Genomic DNA, 24,476 nt, shown 5'->3' with positions numbered 1-24,476 from the left:
AGTGAGCGATCATGATATTTTTCAACTTGACTCTAGAGAAAATTTAGACTCACCAAACGGTCGCTCCCGCCATATATATTTGTCTAGGGATGTGATAAAAAAATACTCCAGTAATTAATTTCAATACAAAATTAAGAGCTATATCATCTATGTATATTAAAAATATAAATACAATGTATAAGTTTATTAACACAATTTTGTGTTGATAAACTTATGTCTTTATGTTGATATGTAAATTTACATGTCAACACAATAACCTAAGTTTATCCATACATTTTTTGTTAATAAACTTATATCATAATTATAATATACAAAGTTTAAATAGTTCTTAATTCTGTTTTGAAAATTAGTTAGCATTGTAACGTGATCATATTTGTCTATATTGTACATTTTTTGGTAGTAAAAAGCGGGAATAACCCGAAAATCTCAAAAAACATGTCTATTATGAAGTGGCGAAGCCACGTTTGGACCAAGGGGGCCCATGGTCCCCCATCATTTTTCCATTTAGGTATATGTATTATATGCAAACTATGATTTATTCAGCAGCGCAGTTGGTCGTGAATGCTGCCTTGTGAATTGTATGTCCTGTCTTCGATTCCCCTCGGCGTCATTTATTTCTTCTTTTTGTTTATGCAACTTTTATCTCTTTTATATAGTATTACAATTTATGCAGTATAATGTCGATTTGTTACTATATTCCATTAATGTCTTCTCTTCATAATCCATCATTATACTAATAGTAAAAACAATTAAAAATTATTCTATCATATTTGTTAAAATTTATGTTTCTATTTATAATTTTTTTGGTGGACATTTAAACATCATCAAAAATTCTTTTTCATCCATTATACTTACGTAAAAATTTAATATATTAATTATTTCGAGCTTCCGATGTCACATACATCGAATAAATCCTATAACTATTAATCGTGACTTGGGCCCCCAATGTAAAAATCCAGGCTTCGCCAAAGTCTATATGTACATTTTACTATATCAATAATTCAATATGCATATGAAATATAGAAATTGGTTAAGTCGGTACTTCATTTTTATAGATTCAGACAACATAAACATGTACTAGTACTACTTCACACTTCGCTGTCTGTATGTTGTTTCATTCTTGAATAACCAATATTCGAGCTACAAGAACTGTAAGGAAGTGAGGAAACTATACTCGAAAAGTGGCAAAGTATTATTCATTTTCATGAATCGATCAACAATACATAACTATGGTTACTTGACATAACTGCACCTTTAACGAATGTACAGCAGAAATCAACTAAGAAAAGAGAAGGACGAAAACTAACTATTGTTTCTCCTGCTGTGGAGACTGATTCTCCTGCAAAGATGCTGCTAACACAGCGATGGTCTTTTGATCGGTGGCGACTGCTGCTAATGGCCTTACCGAAGATTGCAGTGATTCTGGACCCTCACTAGCTATTCTCTTGCATAATGCATCGCAATTGCTAATGACTTCGGTTAATCTTCCTTTTAAGTCTCCAAGTTCAACTTGCAATGAATGGACTGTACAATTAAAGAATTATCATAACCATTCTTGTGTAGACTTCTAGATAGATCATACATGTGATCTAAATTTGTAACAAAAATACAGAATTATCACTAGAACCACTGGATTTGTATAATTCATAACTGTATGAATACAATAGATATACTGGCCAACAAAAATTAGGATTCAGTAGATCTAGGATATAGCAGATACCTTCTGATAGATGATTAGATGTGGTTTTCATTGCTGAGACTGAGTAATTGAAACGTTGGAGAAGCTTCACAGCCAAAGCATCTGCAACTTCTATTTTATTTTCAATCTCTTCCTGCATATTGAAGTAAGTGGATACAGAAAATGCATCAGTTTTTTCCTCCCTCTGGAAGTATTGAAGGGATTGAAGACAAGCAAACAATAAAGTGTGAAATGAAGCTTCAATTCTATGGGAGGAGAACCGAACTTCTCCTTCACTATCTATCCTTGAAATTTTATCCAGGGAACAAATTTATATACCACATATACACTAGAGAACCAACACATATATGTCCACAAGCAAGTTTCACCTCCTGTGAGAATATGGTGCTACATTTGCAATTTCATTTCTCTAGATCTGGCTTCACATAAACAAACAAAATAGATTGAAGCCCATACAGTGGTCAACAATCACGTGATGTTACAAGAAGCAGAACATACCATTCTCTTCTTTGCATTCCATGACTATAGAGTACAGAATAACATGATTCCCAGAAAAAAAAGTGGCAAGCAAGCAAAAACTATGGCAATCTAAGACGATTGCATATGTTGAAGCACAACTTCTTAATTGGATCAGTGTTGGTCAACCACTTCTTTAATGGAAAATAAGCATGCCCATGCAAACAAGTAGTATAATATACTGATAAAATGATCAGCTAACACACTGTAAAAGTGAATGACATTAACCTCCAGGTTAGTAAGACAAGGCCAACCTGTCTTTTAGTTATCTTTTGTGCCTTCTCCTCCTGCCAATCACGATAGATTGTGAAAAGCTCCAGAAGCACATTAGGATCCAAAGTACCTAGACCAAATATAAAAAAAAAAAAAAAAATTGGGGCGTCAACCATACTGGCTGAGGCTATTATCAAAATGAACAGATTGGAAAAGAAAAACAAGAGTTTCCAATTCAGGGATGCATGCAAGAAAGTGACCACCAGATACGTTTTCCCCGAAATTACATTAACGATGCTACATTTCTCATTTGCAATAAAATTGCACAAGGTTTTGAGTTCTCCACTATCGACATACAATATTTTTACAACGAAGTCCAACTGATGACTCATAACAAATACGAAAAAATATATAATAGAGATTTTCATTGCATCTCAGACTATCAACTTGATTAAGGCTTAGTGACAGGTTTCCTCAATTCCATCACATGTTAATAACACAAACAACGCAATCATCATTTTAATACATACAAAATAGAAGATATAGACACCATCACAAGCATGATTACAGAAATAAATTAATGAAATAAGTACAAGCCGTTAACAGAGAGCAAATCGATTTATTGAAATCTATGCATGCTTTGATGCATTGAACTCCCTTATTTCAAAATTAACAGTTATTGAAGCTGGAAAGCTAGATTAGTATCAGTCTCACATTCTGCATAGATCAACGATTCAACATAGCCATATGAAACAATATGTCACCACATCTAAACCTAAATTCCAAATAGCTACTGCTGCAGTCACACTTTTCACAATTTGGTAACACATCAAAGCAAAGGAAAATAAGGAGGCACTATTACCAGAAGTAGAAGAAGAAAATGGTTTCCGCACAAGGATATCCGTTAAGGTACTTTCCGCTGGGGCTGATGCCAGTATCGGAGTCGTCTGTGATGCAATTAGGGAAACTAACAAACACACCAAAATTAGGGATAAAATAAATATGTATTGAGTGAAACTTTACGATTTTGAGGGATTTAAGCCTCTCTAAAATGGGGTCTACGCCCTCCGCGCGCTCTGAAACCGTGGTAATTCCATCCTCGGAAATCTTCTCGCCACATACAAAGGCGATAATAGCAATAATTAAACGGAAAGATGCGGGGTATCAATGAAGAATTTGGAGAAATGAAAATGGAGAGACGCAAGTGTAGTTGTGGAGATTGGGGTTAGGGCTTCTTACTCTGGAGCTCGTGAGAGATGATTCTGAAGCGCCCATGGAGAAACAGTGAGGGTACCAACGAAGAACAAAAGCGACGACGAAGAGAAGAAGCCAGCTTTACAATACCAATGGAGTCAAATTGAAAATATTCTACAACAGAAAAACGAAAAAATTAACTCAATTTTTTTTCAAATTTTTCAAGGACAGATGTATATGTAGTTGTAGTAGTAAACTAAAACACAGAACCACCAAAGAACGATTTCGCCGAATAAGTGACTTAAATTTTATTTTCCGATCAACCACGGTTAAGTGCTCGTTTGATAAGCTAATAAAACCAAGATATAGATATATATCCATTCATCTCTAAATGTTTGGTATTATCTTATTTACACTATCATGAAGCCCGTGTAATTCACTATGGCCCATCTTGAGCCCGCAGATAATGCCTCAAAATGTGCAGATACGTATCTTACCAATTTGGTGGGATACTATTCCTACTTCAATTTATTGATCTAGATAAAATAAAAAATCTCCTTCATACCATTTTCCCGTCAATCTTCCATTCACAACAATCCTCCATCGTTGACGCTAGGGCATCGATTCGATTAGAATTTCATCTGCAAGGATTTCATCTGGTCAGTTCTTCATTTTCTGTTCTTTCTCTATTTCTCTATTATCTTTTTCACCATGACATTCTTTGTGAGTTATCAATTTGTTGTCTATTACGATTGAATTTTTCTATCCCCAATTCAATGTAATTGATGAGTTTCAAATATATTTGTAGCCTATTGTGATTGAATTTTCCTAACCCCAATTGAATAGATATAAATCATGCGATTGAATTTTTCTGGCCACATTTTGATGTGTCTTTCTTTTAAAATATGTTTCATTTCATATGTAGAGACATGGTGCCGGGGCATGATGACACGATATTGGTGCTGGATTGCAGCTGTGGAGGGGAAAATGTCTCTAGCGTGTGAGCAAGGCTGCACAATCATGGTGCAATGACTCCAGCAAAAAGTTGAAGTCCAACTAGTTCTAATTTTCATAGCTGTTGTGCTTGAATTATTTAGATTTGCAATAGGTAGTGGAACTAGTATGTAGTATTATTATTACTCCTTTTTTATATTTATGTTTTGGTGAATAAGTTGAACATGATGTGCATGTTTTGTTAGCTATCTTTTGAAATACTTGCAAACTACTTCTCCAGTACACGTCATTACATATTGCAAATATATGTGCTCCATCAGTGAATGATCTGTCACCTGGGTTATGTAGCATTTTCTCAGGCATGTTAAAGACTGGAAAATCAGAAAACTTTTTTGGCTGTGTAGTTTATGATTATTTTTGCTTTTAATGAATGGTCGTTGCTTTCTTGTGTGTTTGCCTGGTGGTAGGGTGAGTTTTACATTAAATGCTAGGTGAGTTTTACCTAAGAGCTCTATCTCAGAGAGATCTTTGTTTTACTTAGAATCAAAAGCCTTGATGTTTACTAATATTCACATTTGCAGATGGATGACAAAGTCCAAATGTTGATTATGCAGTAAAAGGCAACAGAGATTGGGATAAATGTTCAAAAATTATATCTGATATGGGGAATATGAATATCGACTAGCTAGCAAGAAGACAAAAATAAGAAGAAATCAACAAAATTTCAAGGATTTTTGGAGTATAAAAAAAAATTTGGACGGATTTTTGTGCACGGATTTTTGGAGTATAAAAAAAATTTGGACGAAGAGATACTTGGAATCCAAGTGCAAATAAAGTAATTCAAGGATAAAGGTAAAGGATATACTTTATTAGAAAAATACTTGAGGAGTATTTTTACAAGGATGATGGAAATACAAGTGGTACATGTCTCGATTCCCGCACAATGAGAACAAAATAACAACTAATCCTACCCTAAGCTTTGAAAGGAGCCAACATCAAGATAGAGGCTTAATTAAGACTTGGTCAAGAGCTATTCCCAACCTGATGCTTAAACAATTGCTAAACTTAGCAATAAGACACAGTGAGTGATGTAGTAAATCCCTCCTCTTCTCTTCCTTTATCTTCCTCGATTCCCACCTCCACAAGGCTCCAAAGGACAGCCATGCCACCTACAAAATTTACACCATTCTGGAATAAACAACCATGTCACAAAGCTCGAAAGCAAGCTGAGATTCTAACCCGAAATAGCATATCACTTTCCAAGAATTACACAAATTTGGCAAGAAGGCTTTTTAGCTCAACTCAAAAAGAGAAGTGAGTTGTTAGCTCAAAATAGGAATTAGAGCTCTCCAATGTCTTACACCAATTTAGGTATAGAAGCTTTTAACATATTTTCAAAAGAAAAGGAATCTTTATCCCAACCTAGCCATGGAGCTTGGCTATAAATACCAACCCCTTCCCCACTTCCTTCCACACACCACCTCAATCCCAACTTCACCACAAAGTATGAGGAGGCTAGCATGAGGAGCAAGGAGTAACAACAAGGCTTAGGATCAGCCACAATCATCAAGGATTCACCCAAGTCAAGGTAAAACACTAGCACACCCTCTGCTTTATTTCGAACATCATGCTAGGCTCAAGAACATAGAATCATGGCTTTAAGAACCTCACAACAGTAGCAAGCTTTAATAATTAAAGGATCAAACTTTAGCTCCAAATATCAAGCTCATTCCAGTAAGTGAAACACATAATTAAGACCCCCAACTCTACAAAGCTACTGCCGGGAAACTCAAGCTAAATAGAACAAGCTTTAAAGGAAAATAAGAGAAAGGGACTTAGCTTTAAAATGAGGGGTATCCGATGGAAGTCGAGCTACGGCAGCTCCGAGATGACAGCACCGGGACGGAGCTCCAGAGGGCTGACCGGAGCGGCGGCGCTGCTGGAGCAGCAGCGCAAGGCAGTGGCGACTGGTGCTGATGCCGCCGAGTGAAGATAGAAAGAGGGGCGATGGGGTCGCTGAGCTCGACGGAGATCGCAAGCACAGAGCCGACGGACTGCCGCTGGCGAATTCAGCCGAGAGAGAGGGAGAGAGCTGGACGAAAACGGAGGGCGCCGGCGAGGTAGCCGGCGGCCTGGTGCGCTGACTCGAGGGACGGACGACGAGCTCGACAGTGATAGAAGGAAAGATTGAGAGAGAAATCAAATTGGGGATCTCGAATTAATGAAGGAGAAAGGAATAAAGAAATGTTTGGGGAGGAATCTTGAGAAGTCATGGGTGAAAGGGGAGTATGAATGTGGGGCTGCCCATTTCTAATTATTGGGCCATTAAATTAATTAAGTTGGGCCATTTTAATTGATGAAGAGAATTTGGGCCTAGAAGTGAATTAAGGAAAGTCTTGGGCTGAAATTGCTTAATTAAGATGTTGGGCCCGATTAATTATCTTTGGGCTGGAATAATTGATCAGTGGGCCAAGATAAATCAAAGGGGGAGAAGAACAGTTGGGTCAGACGGAATTATTTTACGGAGGAGCTTGGGCAGAAATTAATTTGGTTTGAGCCGGAATTTTAATTAAGTTCTTGGGCCATGATTAATTAGGGCATGCATTCTAATTCTAATTAAAAGTTAAAGAATTTTCTTAAGTCTTGTTAGTAAGTTGTGTTGTTTTCAAAAAGGTTATCTCCGCGAGCCAAGATCGGAGTCAGGAAAAATTCAAGTTAAGGAGTTTTAAGCGAACGAGGTGGGCTTTTTGTTAAAGTTACAGTTTTTACGAGAAGTGTTTTTATGTGCTTTCTATTTAAGATATGATGATAAGTGTGAGCTTGCTTTTTAATGTGAAGTGTTATGATAAGTGCTATTTGCTTGGTGTTATTATATGACGTTATGTGTTGCTTTACGAGTGCTTATGAAGTGAAGCCTCTGTTGAAAGTTTCGAGTTCGGTTTTGACCGATAGAAATGAGTTTTGTTAAAAGTATGTGTACGAGGAAAATGAAGTTTCAAAAGTTTTGAGTTCGGCTTTGACCGATAGAAAAGTGAGCTTATGTTTCAAGAGTGTTTTATGAGGAAATGAAGGTTTTGAAAGTTTTGAGTTCGGCTTTGACCGATAGAAGTGATTTTTGAGTTCGGCTTTGACCGATAGAATTAAGTTTCGATCCAAATACGTTTACGAGAAAAGAAGGGAAGTTTTGAAAGTTATGTGTTCGGCTTTTGATGAAAAAAAAGATGAGTTTATGTTAAAAAACGGTTTGCTAGAAAAATAAAGTTGCAAGGTTATGTCAAGCCATGTTTTGTTTTGAACGTATGCCTATCCGACTGGCTAGCAAGGACGATGTCCCTACTAGACCAAGAATTTCAGTTTTTGTGAATTCGGGTTTGTAAGTGGGTTGAGCCCATACATTCCGTTTCACCAGGAGTTTTGTGAATTCGGGTTTGTAAGTGGGTTGAGCCCATACATTCCGTTTCACCAGAAGTTAGTGAATTCGGGTTTGTAAGTGGGGTGAGCCCATACATTTCGTTTCACCAGAAGTTAGTGAATTCAGGTTTGTAAGTGGGGCGAGCCCATACATTCCGTTTCACCAGGAGTTAGTGAATTCGGGTTTGTAAGCGGTTGAAGCCCATACATTCCGTTTCACCAAGAGTTTCGTGAATTCTGTTCACTAGCAGGTTAGTGGGCTTCTGTTCCCCAGGAGTTAGTCAGATATGGCATATGTTCCAGGAAAATAGATCGACAGATCGCTTTTGGAAAAAAGGGAAAATGTTTTAGCGTTCTCGGACTTTTCCTAAAACCCCGAGTTCACTCAAAGAGTGGCTTGACATAATCAGTTTTTATGAAAATATATTTCGGCACGTGTCCACTGAGTACACCAAGTACTCAGCCCTGCATATGTTTTAAAAATGTGCAGGTTGAGCAGTGATGATGGCGGGCGGTGTTGAGCATAGACGATGAAGATCCTTCGATAAGAATAGTACTCGGATGCGATGTGTCTCCATACACGACGTCATCTACTCTTGACTCTTCCGCTGCAATGTAAAAAAAAATCGAGTTTGCACTCTGTATCATGCACTCTGATATATACTATTTGAGTTATTTCGGTTCCAGTTTCAGTTGTGACACAGTTTTCCCCTTTCTTCCCCGCTTCTTTCATCCCCCCCATTAGTCGCGAATCACCCATTCTTGTTATCCTTAATGGGAATTGGGTCGTGACATATTTTGTGAGGAGCTATACACAAAATTTTCAATTAACTGCAATCCAACATAACTTGCACAAAAACACTACCCAATCAAGTACAACGATTGGATTTAATGAAAGAAAATGATAGAAAGAGAAATGTATGGATGATAAGAAAAAATAAGCAAACAAAAAATAGATAATGATTCAAAATACGTTTCCAAGTTCAAAAACCCATCACAAAAGGTTCACCATACGCAAAAACTGAAATTGGTTCAAAACACATTACTAAATTCAAAATATCTTTAAAAAAAGCTTATACTCCAATAAAAAGCATCATTTTGGCGAGAGCTGCTCCAACACCATTAGCACATACTCCTCCTTTACTGTCTCATGCAGTCCCATGAAAAAGTCGAGACATTCCACCTTATGTAATATAAATCCACACACAGCAAATTGTTGCCTAATTGATTGCCCCGGCACAACTTCGACGAGATCAAACACTTCTTTACGGGCTTTAGTTAGGTCAAATTCATATCCAATACGGGAAGCCAAGCACTGAAGACGATCATTGGTAGCATCATGCATTTTCCCAAGCATATCAACCAGACCATCATCCATTCCTCCCGCAGCTGCAGCCTTGCGCTTCTTTGCCGATGTATTTTGCGTCGTTGTTTCACGCGCACTACCATCCGAGTCTCCGTTAGGAGATTGCTGGTCAGGCACTTCGTTCGGCATGAAGAAATCTCCGAAGCCCACGTTATAATTATTGTCCACGCCAAACCCCCCAAGGTTCTCTTGTAAACATATGTTGTTTACTGCATCCATTATGTCCTCCGCACAAACCCCCCGAAATAAAAATATTTGATTAGATCAATGCACAAGGACAATTAAGGAATTAAATCAATTTAATTAGGTCAAATTTGTCATTGCATATTTATTTATGGTTTCATAACTTCCCTATCAAACAAAGTGGACTAAATAGAAAAAAATTAACTAGAATATCAAACACTGAGATATTAAAATCATCTCTCCCTAACTTGGTCCTAAATCTTGGTCACTAACTAACCTAGGTATATCCTACATCACTTATCAAACGAGCCCTAAGTGTTTTATCTATTTTTTTACTTAATACTCCGTATTATCTTTGTCCAAAAAGAACAGATAAAATTTTAAATTATGGGATTCGCATTTAGAATGAAATGCAGGTTAGTACTTGTTGAAAACATTTCATATTTAGAATTAATCTTATTTTGGCGGAAAATGGTAAAACTAGTCTATTTTTTGTGGACGGAGGTTGTACTCTCTCCGTCCCATGTTATTTGCACTGTTCTATTTCGACTCTTCACAAACTACTTATACTATTTCTAGTTGAAGTTAGAATTAATGTATTTAATTAATATGTTAGATTACGTTAAGAGGTTCTTTATTATGTGATGTCTCGTTACACTTCAAATTCTAATTTAATTACACTAAAAAATCAATATCAAATTTACGCCCTAAAATGAAAAGTGCAAGTAACATGGACGGAGGGAGTTTACTTTTAGTGATGGACCTCACATTCTATTAACTCATTTCACTCACATTTTATTTTCAAATTAAGACTCCATCTATTCCAACTAAGTTGAGTCGTATTCCTTTTCGGGACATCTTAACCGAGTTGAGTCATTTCTTCTTTTTAAAAAAAAAAACAAAAAAAACAAAAATAACAGTTATGTACTTTCTTTCTATTTTCTGTTTCATTCTTTGTTTAATGCTTCCTTCATCCTCAAAGAATATGCATTTTGAATTCGCCACGAGTTTTAATGCAACATTGTTAAAGTAAGAGATAGGTAGAGAGAAAAGGTAATTAAAGTATTGTTGGTAGAAAATTGTCTCACCTCATTTGAGTGAAAAGAGTTTCTAAAATTGAAAAGTGCATATTGTTATGGGGCGGAAGAAGTAGTACTTGTATTTTATATTAAAAATATTATGGAGTAGAATCTAACTATAAAAATAATAATTATAATTATCATTCTTGAAATAAAATACGCAGCTCAAAAACACAGTAATTTTCCTTTTTTTATTTGTTTTTATACTCAACCCTAAAAACAAAATAAATGAAAAAATATGTTTTTGAGCTGCATATTTTATTTCAAGAATGATAATTCATTATTTTTATGGTTAGATTCAATAATATTTTTAATATAAAATACTAATACAATAAAACAAAGAATGAACGAGAAAATAGAAAGAAAGTCACTAACACAGCTTAGCAATTTCTTATATAATGTGAAATTGTCCTAGAGTCTAGAGATGGAGAGACAAGAAAAGAATTAAATAAAGTTTTAATTCCTACCACTAATTAGTTATATCATCAAAAATACACAAAAGAAACTAACATGCAATTATAGAACCGATGAAAATTGAATTATATCAAAATAATTAGCTTAAAAATACTCCTTAGTTGACAATACTAAAAACAAACCAATAAAATTTGATAATAATGTAGCAGTAGAATATTTTGGAACACAAAAAAGAGTAAAAGACCAAATCAGATCTATTTTTGATCATTTTTACCGGCATTACTATCATAATTTCGTAAAATTCATTCCCCATAGCAAATTCCCATTTCATCTTCATAAAACATGTTACAAATTGTATGCCATTATTAAGAAAGAAAACACACAACCAAATAAAATACGAAATCCCCCACATTTTTTCCGGATAAGGAAGGAGACGCATCAATCCATTTCCCATCCCAATCAACGTCTCCAACAACTCCACGTGGACGTACTGATTCTCCCACGAATAAAATCCTCAATCCCCGCCAGCACTTCCTATCCAATCAGAGTTCACCACTCTACCTCACACGGATCGCGCTCCCCTATTTAAACGCAAAGCTACGCTTGCGTAGTTCATACACTCGAATCATTTTCAAATCGATCGAATTATATTCCGTGTTGAAATTGAGATGACGGCAGCCGAGCAAGTTAAGAAGCCTACGGCGGCGAAGCCGATCAAGGAGAAGAAAGCAACCAAGGCGGCGCCCAAGGCGAAGAAGGCCGTAGCTGCAAATTCCTCCAAAACCGCCTCTCATCCTCCTTATTTCGAAGTAAATTTCGTTTAATTACTTCAATTTCTCATCGCTGATCACTTCAATTTCGATTAATTTATGTTTTCAAAATTGCGCAGATGATTAAGGAGGCGCTGTTGGCTTTGAATGAGAGGAGCGGTTCGAGCCCTTACGCGATTGCGAAGTACATGGAGGACACGCACAAATCTGTTCTACCGGCAAATTTCAGGAAGATATTAGGGCTCCAACTCAAAAACTCTGCTGCGAAGGGGAAATTAAACAAAATCAAGGCCTCGTACAAGTTATCCGACGCTGGAAAGAAGGCGGCGGCGGCAGCGAAGCCTGCTGCAAAGAAAACCGCTGCTCCCGCCGGTAAAAAATCGAAGGCGGCTGCTACTGTGGGAACTAAGAGGAAGGTGGAGGCGGTGAAGAAGGTAGCGGCGAAGAAGCCTGCGAAGAAGGCCGCGACTCCGGTGAAGGCGAAACAGCCTAAGAGCATAAAATCGCCAGCTGCTAAGAGGGCGAGGAGGGCTGTTGCTGTGTGATGGGATTAGGGGCAGTTTGTGAATTAGGTTTTGTAGATATTTGTTGGGAATCAAAGATATGGATGATGTTCGGCAGTTCTTGGTTTGTAGTTTTTGGTTTGTGGTTTGTGGTTTGTATATTTTTGTTTTGAATGAATTGTTTCTTTTATCTTTTTTATCTTTATGGAGTGATCTCTCTTTTTTTAATAGTTTATGCTGTTGTTTTTGATTGCTCACTTTAGAGTATCCACTATAAGACGGATACGTCCAGTAGCCCCGTCATAATTTTTGTCCATAGCCCCAATTTTGTTGTCCATAGCTCTAAAATTTTATTTCCGTCATTATAATGGACACTTCCAATAGCCCCAAAGTTCCAAATACAAAATTCTACATTTTTACATCCCTCCAATAGCTCCAAAAGTTGTCCGCCCACCTTCCCCATTATAGCCGCCCGCCCACTGCCGCCCACCGCCCCCAAGGTGCGGCTATAGCCGCGTCCTACTATAGTGGACGCTCTTAATATTTGTGTCCTACTATAGTGGACGCTCTTAATATTTGTGTAAGTTTTATTGTGCTATAAAATTTTCAGTAATGCTGTATTTATTTAATTCTAGAAACCTTGGATGACTATTTTCAAATCGAAACTAATTAACTCCATAAAAACTCGATACTGGGGAACTATAATGTACGCACATTTTAAATTAAGGTCGTTGTGCTTGTTAATAGTTGTTACGTATTGTAATATATAATGAATTTCTCAAACACTAGATAATAAAAAACTGAATACCATAGAATAGGAATCAGTCATTACATTTCCTAATTCTCAATGTCTCGTAGCGGGTTCTCATTAGAAAAAAAAATCTGTCCTAGATTCATAATATAGTGTGAGAGGTTTATCTTATAGCGAGCGCGTTCGGTTTGCAAAATTGTACTCTCTTCGTCCCCCAAAGTTTGTTCCAAATTATTTCAGCAAGGATAAAAGTACCTCAAATGATACTAACTCAAAGTTCACGGACCTAAAATGATACTTTGGCAAAGTTTGTGGACAAAAAATGATGTTCCCTCTTATAATAAAATGTGAGTGAGAATAAATTAACGGAATATGGGGCCCACTACAAAAAATGATAAGAATGAAACGTGACAAATTTTGTGAGACGGATGAAAATGAAAAAATGTGTCAAAATTTCAGGGACGAGGGAGTAGTATTTATTTATTCATTTGCGGTTAAAAATTGAAATAAGATAATGATTTTCTAAATAGAATTAAATATAATCAAACTAATTAAACGTATTCTTCTATTGTTACGGAAATCATATATGGATTATATTAATTTAATCATGGAATATATTTTTCAAATTAAAAAATCAAGTTTTATTTATTCTCTATGCTAAAATCTTATTTTTCAAACTGTATACACCTTTTTATATTTAAATTTCTTATAATATTTTAAAAGAGAAAAAGTTCTTATAATATTTTCATTATTTTTATAGTCATTTTAGTACTGTTAAATGAAATTACAAAAGATTAGCAATAATTACAAGAAGTAAATTTGCTTAACAATAATTATAATTGTAATACGCATTCCGTCCCACAAGAATATGCACTCTTTCCTTTTTAGTCCGTCTCACAAGAACATACACTTTCTAATTTTAGAAAGTCTTTTCTCTCTAATGAGGTGAGACTTATTCTCCACCAACAATACTTAATTACTCTCTACCTCTTGCTTACTTTTTCAATTTTACATTAAAACCTGTGCTGAACCCAAAGTTCATATTCTTTGGGGACGGATGTAGTAATTTATTAATACGGAGTATAACATTTATTATTATTATTATTTTATTATGTTATTAATTACTAATTTATTAAGATAATTATATTATAATTATTTAATTTAATTATAATATAATTATTTAATTTATGAATCATAATTCTAAAAGTATATATAATTAGTAATATTATTTTTATTATTTTATTAGTATTTAATAAATAATTAAAATTTTTTGCTATAATTTTAAAATTAGAATGAACGGTACAAAAGGTCCCTAACTTTTAGCCTTGTAACAGCAGAGACCCATAACATTTAAAAATCCCATCACAGGTATCTAACAAAATATATAATCACAAACCTTATTTTTCCGGACCATAATACCCTCAGGGCTTGAAAGGGCAAACTCGACCTTTTGTAAGGCCGCCACTGCATCCCACCTGCTGCATGTACTGCGGACGAGACGCCAATCCTAATTGATGTGACAGAAACATCATGTCTTTTGTCCTCTCTCTTCTCTTCCCACTGTAGACGCCTCTTCACGACCTGCATTGAAATTTTAGATAATGTAAATTACAAAACACTTAGCCGGTTGTTTCTCTTTCCTATTTCCCTCCAATCACTTTCACTTCATCATTTTCGTGTCGCACACCCTATCTCACCACATTTTTTCTACTCATTCTTAGAAAACGCCGCTGCCATTTTGGACACGCCATTTTCATCAATGCCTCCAAAACGGAACCGAAGTTCCACTGGAGCTGTCACGACCGCATTTTCTAAGGATAGAAAACACGGTTGATCGCGACTAGGGGGGATTAAAGAAGCGGGAAAAGAAATAAGGGAAAAATAAAATCAAACACTGGTTGCGAGACATGGCTAATTAAGTGCTGATACATCAAAGAAAGATACTCGATCATGAAGACTCGAGTAATTGTTTGTAAAAATTTCAAAATATCAGAGTTTTGAACAAAATAGACTTGAGTCTTTTAAGATGCACAACGGAAGCAAATGAACGCGGTTCCATGTATGAAGACATGAACCTCCGAGAATCAAAATCTGACTGAATTAAATGCCTTGTCTCAATAGCACTTCCTCCACCACTTCGCTGCTCAACCTGCACATTTAGAAATATATGCAGGGCTGAGTACAAAAAGTACTCAGTGAACACATTGCCGAAAATTACACATATAAATATTGTCAAGCCATCATCACAGTAACACTCGGGGTGTTGTTGTAAAGACCCGAGCTTACTAAAAATATTCACATTGGACTGCAGTCCCTTTTTCCTGTACTTAGCCATATCTGATCACATTGTGCCATTGAGATGGTGTTCTCACACGGTCACCTTACATACATGTTCCGGGAAGGTGGCCACCTCCCTCGGTCACCTGCTCTGCCCAATATGTCAGAGGTAGCTTGTGTACACTAGTCCGAGCGGGGACACCACCCTCACTGGGACCCGAATTCGACTTATATCATCATTCATAATTCACTTGGCCTTAGCCAAACAGATAGGCATCATACAAAAACATTTACGGCAAGACAACATCTTTAAAAAAAAATCACGAACATGTGTTCGTGTTCTCATAAAATATGATTTGTATTTTTAGTATAAGAAAGCTCACCTCGTTCGCTTAAAACTCCTTAACTTGAATTTTCCTGACTCCACCCTTAACTCACGTAGATAGCCTTTTGAAAACAAACAACGTACTAATGAGACTCGAGAAATTCACATACTTATAGGAATGCATGCCCCTACTTTATTTCTTTTATCATTTGTTCACCGTTAGAAAATTTTAGAAACTTGCATATTAGTTAAATTGGGAAAATTAATTAATAGCACTTCTTTATTAAACTTAATTATTTCTGTGACTTGAGAACGTCGTCTCCCTCTTTCTTTCCATTTCCTTAGCGGCCGCCCGAGGCGTCGCAGGGCGATGCCGGTCGGCCATTCGCGCCCTCAAACTCCAACATTTTCCGTCTTCAAAAACTTAATACATTATCTGGAAAATTTGATAATCAAGTTTCAAGCTCAACTCCTTATTTCACAGCCCAACAAATAATTCTCGTCCCACCTGCTATTCTTCCTCGTTAATTTATTTTGCCCAAAGCTCAATTATTCTAGCTCAATATGAATATACAAATCACTGCCCATCTTCTCTTATTCTGATCTGCCCACTCAATAAAGCAACATAGGCCCATCTTGGAGTGATTAAAATCTGCATGCCAAACTCCTTAATAGTTAGGTGGCCCAATTAACTAGTCCACTCTCTCTCCTATCTCATTTTGTTTCTTACGGAAGTTAGAGAAATCAAATTCCCAAATTGGTGAGCCTAATTGAGGAGAACCAGCACCTATCTCCTCCACAACTCTCTCTGCAACGCTCTCTCTATCTCTCTCTCAGCCCTTCTCTCTATTCGCCGTCGACTCCCTACCCGGTCAGGACCCCAACGCCGTATTCATTCCGACAGTGAGCTCTCGGTGGTGCTGCCTCCACCGTCCAGCACCGGTCGCGTCGACCTTCACGCCAGCGACCACTGCTCGCCGGGAGAAACGAAGCTGCTGTCGTGCCGTCGTCCAATCCGTCGCTCGCCAGCCACCGCCGCAGTCAGCAGCGTCCAGCCACCGCTGCCGTCAATCCACAGAACCGTCGCCATTGCTGTCGGCTTCTCCGCCGGTTCGCGCAGTTGTCCGAACTCGCCCCAAACAGCTCCGAAACGACACCGCACAGCCCCGAAACCAACCCGAAATTCTTGATTTTAAACTTGCAGATAAGTTCTTACTTGTTTTGGTGAAGTTAAAGTTCGTTTCTTTTAATTGAGTTGCCCGAGTTACTAGTTTGATTTAGTTACCGTTGCCGTACATTGCGTTGGTTGCATGATATGCAAAGAATGTGACTGAAATTGAGGAAAAAAGGGATCATATACCTTGAACGGATTTTGAGCAAATTCTGAGCGAATGAATGGTAGTTTCCCCTTGTCGAGTTGGGTTCTCGGTTTCTTAAATTAAGGTTGAGAGGAAAAACCTTGTCTTCTTCATTGCAGAGATAGAGAGAACGGTTTTTGGAAAAGAAATAATATAGAGGGAAGGGTGGGAGATATTTAGGGAGTAGAGAGAGAGATTTGCATAAAAGTACATATACATATAAATATAAGATGGCAAGTGGCGTGTACATATGCATAAAAAAATGGCAAGTGGCTAAGCTTATTAATTACGCGTATCTTTTTAAGATTTTGTATTAATGACGCGTATCTTTTTTAAGATCCTGTATTAATGACACATATCTTTTTAATATCTTTACAAGATCTCAAAGATCCAATTTTGGATCTTCTATTAAATGCTACGGCCAAGATATGTGTTTTGCCACTATATTTGCATTTAATTTCTCCTTGGTCAGAATCATCTCAAAGATTTGATTGGATTTGTGGATAAATCTCCTCCCTCCATCAACCCGAGTATCCTACTCATATTTGCACATGGATTTCATTTGATTTTCCACAATCTGTTTAGAGATTTTATTAATAGCAAACAGTATCCTACTCTTGCTAACCATCTTCTTATGTAGGAAAAATAAAATCTCCATGTAAAGAATGGGGTGGTTCCCATAGGTGAATCAGGCCTTCTTGGAAAAGACTACAACCATTGAACGGTTGTCTGAGACTTGCACATTTATCCTCAATTGTGCTACATTAGGATTCAATTCGTTTTGTAATGTTGGACGGTTGTGAAACGGGCACTACAACTTTTCTTCGAATTTATTCTTTGATAGTCATTGGAAATAATTGCTAAACATTAAACAACATATATTGGATGTCTTGTCTAAATTTTCTTAGACTCATCATCATATACCTTAAAATCTTAGGTGCCACTTTGAAATGTCACAACATTAGTAGCAACGTGCTTTTATTTGATCTCGTAAAATCCCCTTATAAAATTTTGGGTTGTTACATTCTACCCTCCTTAAAAGAAATTTCGTCCCGAAATTTAGGAAGTAATTAGACGAAAATCTTGGGATATTTCTCCTTCATTTTCTCTGCTAGCTCCCATGTTGCTTCTTCCTGTCCGTGGTTTTTCCACAAAACCTTCACTGTAGTAATCAACTTATTCCGAAGCTGCTGCACCTTTCGATCTAGTATTTCTATTGGCCTTTTTTCGTAGCTCAGGTTAGACTCTAGAGCGATTTCTTCGTGGCGAATCACATGTTTTGGGTCGAACACGTACTTTCGAAGTTGGGAGACGTGGAATACGTTGTGTATGTTTCCAAAGTTTGGTGGTAATGCCAAGCGATAAGCTACTGGGCTCACTTCCTCCAGAATTTCATAGAGTCCAATAAATCATGGTTTCAGCTTTCCCTTGAGTCCAAATTTGGTTATTCCTTTGGAAGGGGATACTTTCAAGAAGACTTTCTCGCCGATGTTAAATTTCAATTCTGTTCGACGTTCGTCGGCGTAGTATTTTTTGTGTTTCTGGTCTTGTGATTCCTTGATCCGACTCCAAGCATTGGTAAGCCTTGTTAGGATGGTAGTTAAAACTGCACTCGTAGTCTCCAATCAGCTCATCATTTCTTTCTCGCGTGCTTAGTTTCTTTTCTCGAACGAATATTTAAGATTCTTATGATTAGTGAAATATCGTATCGGACTTCGTAAAGGTGGTCTAACAATTTTAACTTTGATAGGAACCGAATTTGGGATTCAAAGAGAATCATTCGAATCGTTCTCACTTTGGGAGGCTCCAAGGTCACCATGACAACAAAACAATTATAATTATTTCAATTACGTAAGTGTTTGGTTCACCAAAAACTCTCACCAGTAGCTTGCAACAAAGGTTTTCATGAAGTACAAAGAGTAGGCTCAATGGGCTCATTATGCTCACTCCCAGCAAAGAAAAAAAATACAACTTCAAAGGGCTTGAGCTATACCCATAGAGCTTGGAAATTTTATTGTGGAAGAGCTTGCCAGATGGAATAAATTGCGAAAGTGAGGGTATAATGAATAGAATGTAGATGTCAACAATAGGTTGCCAATAATATAATCAAAATGAACAATGAAGTAGAAAAGTTTCAAGTATCCCCAGATGATAACAGGAAGCCCTGAGATGGTTGGTTACAAATGGATTTGAAAAGAATAGGAAAAACAAACAATTGCAATTTGCTCGACAACACTGTGATAGCAGATCATATCAACGAATTTTTTTTTAGAGTTTATAAACAATTCAGGGAAACTAACTAATAAAGAGGGCAACAAGAGGAAACTAGCCAAGGGAGAAGCAATGTGCCAACTTTAACATGGAGCTTGCAGAAAAGCTCAAATCAAGAGACAACAGTCATATTTGAAGTCAGAAAATGAGAGTACTCATGTAAAACAAAGAGCTTGTCAATAAGTGTGTCTGAAAACACAAAGGGTCAAATTAAAAGGTTTAAGGTCTCACCAAATGGCTGCTCCAATATAGTGAGACTGAAAATGATTGGGCTCAAGTGGATTTTGAGAAAGAAGAATAACAAAGAACTACCTTTTTGGGTCAACAATATCGTGATACCATATCACGTTAATGAATTCACAAAGTTTATAACCAAATCGTGGAAGTTAACTAGTAGAGAAGACAATCAGAGCAAACTAGTTCATGAAGAGAGCAAATTACTTTAGACTTGGAGTTGCTAAAGAGCTCAAGGCATGATGGAATAATTGTAGTGGGATTAAGAAGAGGTGGCTATTCTTTATAAATTAATGAGTGTCAGTAAGCACAATTGAAAACACTAAAGGTCTACTAATGATCTTTGAAGAATATATTATCATTGAAGAGACTATAGTTTAGGGAAACATGTTCATTCTGAATGCTATAAATAAAGAAGCTCCTAGTATAGGAGTTTGGTGGCAAGAATTCAGAGAGTCAAAGTATTGCTTTTATACAGAATGAGTAAAGAAGGACCGTAGTCACTGGAGGTTATCAGAAAACATAGGGAACAAGCTCAAAACTGGAAGTGATGCACAACCTTGACATAGAAGAGGGAAAATAATGACACATTACCTTGCAAAAGAAGTCATTTAATATCTTAATTCAACAAAAAGTATTTTGATCAGGGGGATGCGAGAAAATGAAATTCATGGGAATCCAAGTAAGCGTTGCGGATGAATCTTCTTGGTTAACTACAATGGTGATACTCCCTTGTTTAATTCTTCATAGAGAATGGTAACTAGTTATGAGAAACTTTGGTCACAAGCTATTTTCACTTTACGATCACGTCAGATGACCATACGTGGGGATTACGACTCTTTGGTACTCTCGATTCATCATAACGCTCATCCTCGTAACACGTCGTTTCTGCTTACTTATATTGTAGAGCTAGGTTCTTTGTTTACATTGTAATCACATTCTCTTGCTATGTATGTGTATATCGTTTAGTTGGATCAAAGAAACGATCCTTTGGAGTGATTGGATTGTCCAGAAAGACAATGGCTAACCCAGATTATTCATGTCATTGGGATGTAGAAAATGGCGTCTAACCCCTACCATCTTTCTAGAAACATCGTTTTGTTCTACGTTGGATTGCTTTTCTCGTGACGAAGTTTCTTCCTTAGAGCATCCTTTTCTTTTCGTCGCTCGGGAAAGCAAGATATGTTCATACTGTACTTCTAAGTTCGAGTTCATATTGTGTTCTAGAAGGAATGCATAACTAAGTATTCTAAGTTCTTGGAAATTTCGATTTCCCCATTCTAGGAACATGATTCAATGACTACTCAACAAGAGGTATCATTTCACAAACTAAAAAAAAGAAACATCATTTCAACAATTGGTACCAGACTCATATACTTTATACTCTCATATTTCAGTACCCTTTTTCCATTTAGGAAAGTTACTTCTTTTATTCATACATTCACAATCTTTAGCCAAAAAAAGACATACTAACCCTTTCTTTAAGCATGCTATCAAAACAAGAAACATAAACTCTTTCTTTAAACTTAGCATTTTCATCTGTTCACTCAAGTTAATGCATGAGTTATTTCTCCATTTCAAACTTTCAAATATCTTGACTTTTTTTTTTGAAAAAGAACAAGTTACCTTTTTCCTCATTGAGTGCGATTGGTGGGAGTGCTAAGAGCATTTTCATCGATTAGACAGTCTAGTGGAACAAGGCTAGACCAAAGATTTTCAAAGAAGACTCTCGGTTTCAGAGCGAGAAAGAATGCTCTGATACCACTCTGTCACGACCGCATTTTCTAAGGATAGAAAACACGGTTGATCGCGACTAGGGGGGATTAAAGAAGCGGGAAAAGAAATAAGGGAAAAATAAAATCAAACACTGGTTGCGAGACATGGCTAATTAAGTGCTGATACATCAAAGAAAGATACTCGATCATGAAGACTCGAGTAATTGTTTGTAAAAATTTCAAAATATCAGAGTTTTGAACAAAATAGACTTGAGTCTTTTAAGATGCACAACGGAAGCAAATGAACGCGGTTCCATGTATGAAGACATGAACCTCCGAGAATCAAAATCTGACTGAATTAAATGCCTTGTCTCAATAGCACTTCCTCCACCACTTCGCTGCTCAACCTGCACATTTAGAAATATATGCAGGGCTGAGTACAAAAAGTACTCAGTGAACACATTGCCGAAAATTACACATATAAATATTGTCAAGCCATCATCACAGTAACACTCGGGGTGTTGTTGTAAAGACCCGAGCTTACTAAAAATATTCACATTGGACTGCAGTCCCTTTTTCCTGTACTTAGCCATATCTGATCACATTGTGCCATTGAGATGGTGTTCTCACACGGTCACCTTACATACATGTTCCGGGAAGGTGGCCACCTCCCTCGGTCACCTGCTCTGCCCAATATGTCAGAGGTAGCTTGTGTACACTAGTCCGAGCGGGGACACCACCCTCACTGGGACCCGAATTCGACTTATATCATCATTCATAATTCACTTGGCCTTAGCCAAACAGATAGGCATCATACAAAAACATTTACGGCAAGACAACATCTTTAAAAAAAAATCACGAACATGTGTTCGTGTTCTCATAAAATATGATTTGTATTTTTAGTATAAGAAAGCTCACCTCGTTCGCTTAAAACTCCTTAACTTGAATTTTCCTGACTCCACCCTTAACTCACGTAGATAGCCTTTTGAAAACAAACAACGTACTAATGAGACTCGAGAAATTCACATACTTATAGGAATGCATGCCCCTACTTTATTTCTTTTATCATTTGTTCACCGTTAGAAAATTTTAGAAACTTGCATATTAGTTAAATTGGGAAAATTAATTAATAGCACTTCTTTATTAAACTTAATTATTTCTGTGACTTGAGAACGTCGTCTCCCTCTTTCTTTCCATTTCCTTAGCGGCCGCTCGAGGCGTCGCAGGGCAATGCCGGTCGGCCATTCGCGCCCTCAAACTCCAACATTTTCCGTCTTCAAAAACTTAATACATTATCTGGAAAATTTGATAATCAAGTTTCAAGCTCAACTCCTTATTTCACAGCCCAACAAATAATTCTCGTCCCACCTGCTATTCTTCCTCGTTAATTTATTTTGCCCAAAGCTCAATTATTCTAGCTCAATATGAATATACAAATCACTGCCCATCTTCTCTTATTCTGATCTGCCCACTCAATAAAGCAACATAGGCCCATCTTGGAGTGATTAAAATCTGCATGCCAAACTCCTTAATAGTTAGGTGGCCCAATTACCTAGTCCACTCTCTCTCCTATCTCATTTTGTTTCTTACGGAAGTTAGAGAAATCAAATTCCCAAATTGGTGAGCCTAATTGAGGAGAACCAGCACCTATCTCCTCCACAACTCTCTCTGCAACGCTCTCTCTATCTCTCTCTCTGCCCTTCTCTCTCTTCGCCGTCGACTCCTACCCGGTCAGGACCCCAACGCCGTATTCATTCCGACAGTGAGCTCTCGGTGGTGCTGCCTCCACCGTCCAGCACCGGTCGCGTCGACCTTCACGCCGGCGACCACTGCTCGCCGGGAGAAACGAAGCTGCTGTCGTGCCGTCGTCCAATCCGTCGCTCGCCAGCCACCGCCGCAGTCAGCAGCGTCCAGCCCTCGCTGCCGTCAATCCACAGAACCGTCGCCATTGCTGTCGGCTTCTCCGCCGGTTTGCGCAGTTGTCCGAACTCGCCCCAAATAGCTCCGAAACGACACCGCACAGCCCCGAAACCAACCCGAAATTCTTGATTTTAAACTTGCAGATAAGTTCTTACTTGTTTTGGTGAAGTTAAAGTTCGTTTCTTTTAATTGAGTTGCCCGAGTTACTAGTTTGATTTAGTTACCGTTGCCGTACATTGCGTTGGTTGCATGATATGCAAAGAATGTGACTGAAATTGAGGAAAAAAGGGATCATATACCTTGAACGGATTTTGAGCAAATTCTGAGCGAATGAACGGTAGTTTCCCCTTGTCGAGTTGGGTTCTCGGTTTCTTGAATTAAGGCTGAGAGGAAAAACCTTGTCTTCTTCATTGCAGAGATAGAGAGAACGGTTTTTGGAAAAGAAATAATATAGAGGGAAGGGTGGGAGATATTTAGGGAGTAGAGAGAGAGATTTGCATAAAAGTACATATACATATAAATATAAGATGACAAGTGGCGTGTACATATGCATAAAAAAATGGCAAGTGGCTAAGCTTATTAATTACGCGTATCTTTTTAAGATTTTGTATTAATGACGCGTATCTTTTTTAAGATCCTGTATTAATGACACATATCTTTTTAATATCTTTACAAGATCTCAAAGATCCAATTTTGGATCTTCTATTAAATGTGATAAGTCGTATTCTAGGCCTCGGTTACTGGTCAGTATGACAGGTTTAAATGATTATATTTGCAAAACAGTTGCTCAAAGTGTGCAGGATAAGTGTTCTGGCCAGTAGGGAAGTTCCGGAGTGTTCGGGTAGAAAAAGCGCCAGCATGGTCTCATACTGATCCGTATACGTGCTAAAACGGCTTGAGATGAAGAAGACGGATAGCTGGGACGGATTACCCACAATTAAGGGCAAAGAAGTCAAATTGCAGCGAGGATTTACCCTAAAAATCAAGGGTAGCCTCCCTATAAAAGGTAGCCAAGTTGGAGAGAGAAGGAGCATCCGGGAGGAAAAATTCACCATCATCTTAGGTAGAGAGTTCTCTCGGTAATTTCAGTCTTTCAGCCGTGTCCACTTCTTGCCTCGCCGAGCCATGATCACCTGACGTTCAGAATGTTCCCGAGTTCCAGTCATCGTCCGTTCCAGTTAGCTAGATCGTAGTTCCAGTCAGAGATTTTATCGCCCGGAGTGGCAAACAATCTTTAAATTGCTTTCGTAGTTTAATTAGTTCTCCGTCTTTACGTTGGATTTCTGTTACATTTTGGGATTTTGTTGTTTTGAAATTCTTGCT

The 24,476-nt window shown here is 37.5% G+C and overlaps 2 protein-coding genes and 1 long non-coding RNA gene across 3 annotated transcripts; 1 reads left to right on the top strand and 2 right to left on the bottom strand.

Annotated features, from left to right (window-relative positions):
* Positions 1 to 1,169: 1,169 nt before the first annotated feature.
* On the bottom strand, positions 1,170 to 3,914 carry LOC121776393. The gene is made up of 7 exons (XM_042173567.1): positions 3,896 to 3,914; positions 3,668 to 3,796; positions 3,452 to 3,535; positions 3,291 to 3,375; positions 2,470 to 2,558; positions 1,721 to 1,832; positions 1,170 to 1,524 (listed from the first exon to the last, which is right to left on the bottom strand). The coding sequence occupies exons 2-7, from the start codon at positions 3,701 to 3,703 to the stop codon at positions 1,307 to 1,309; spliced, it is 624 nt and encodes a 207-aa protein (XP_042029501.1). The 5' UTR covers positions 3,704 to 3,796; positions 3,896 to 3,914; the 3' UTR covers positions 1,170 to 1,306.
* Positions 3,915 to 11,575: 7,661 nt separating this feature from the next.
* On the top strand, positions 11,576 to 12,501 carry LOC121777875 (histone H1-like). Its single transcript, XM_042175215.1, has 2 exons — positions 11,576 to 11,838; positions 11,919 to 12,501. The coding sequence occupies exons 1-2, from the start codon at positions 11,698 to 11,700 to the stop codon at positions 12,342 to 12,344; spliced, it is 567 nt and encodes a 188-aa protein (XP_042031149.1). The 5' UTR covers positions 11,576 to 11,697; the 3' UTR covers positions 12,345 to 12,501.
* A 1,809-nt stretch (positions 12,502 to 14,310) lies between these two features.
* Positions 14,311 to 23,988, bottom strand: LOC121776012. Its single transcript, XR_006045215.1, has 3 exons — positions 23,453 to 23,988; positions 22,152 to 22,215; positions 14,311 to 14,634 (listed from the first exon to the last, which is right to left on the bottom strand). It is a non-coding gene; the product is annotated as an uncharacterized LOC121776012 (long non-coding RNA).
* Between the last annotated feature and the right edge of the window lie 488 nt (positions 23,989 to 24,476).

Source organism: Salvia splendens, chromosome 18, assembly GCF_004379255.2.
Source record: "Salvia splendens isolate huo1 chromosome 18, SspV2, whole genome shotgun sequence".
Taxonomy (NCBI): Eukaryota; Viridiplantae; Streptophyta; class Magnoliopsida; order Lamiales; family Lamiaceae; genus Salvia; species Salvia splendens.
This window is presented reverse-complemented; position numbering and strand designations above follow the sequence as displayed.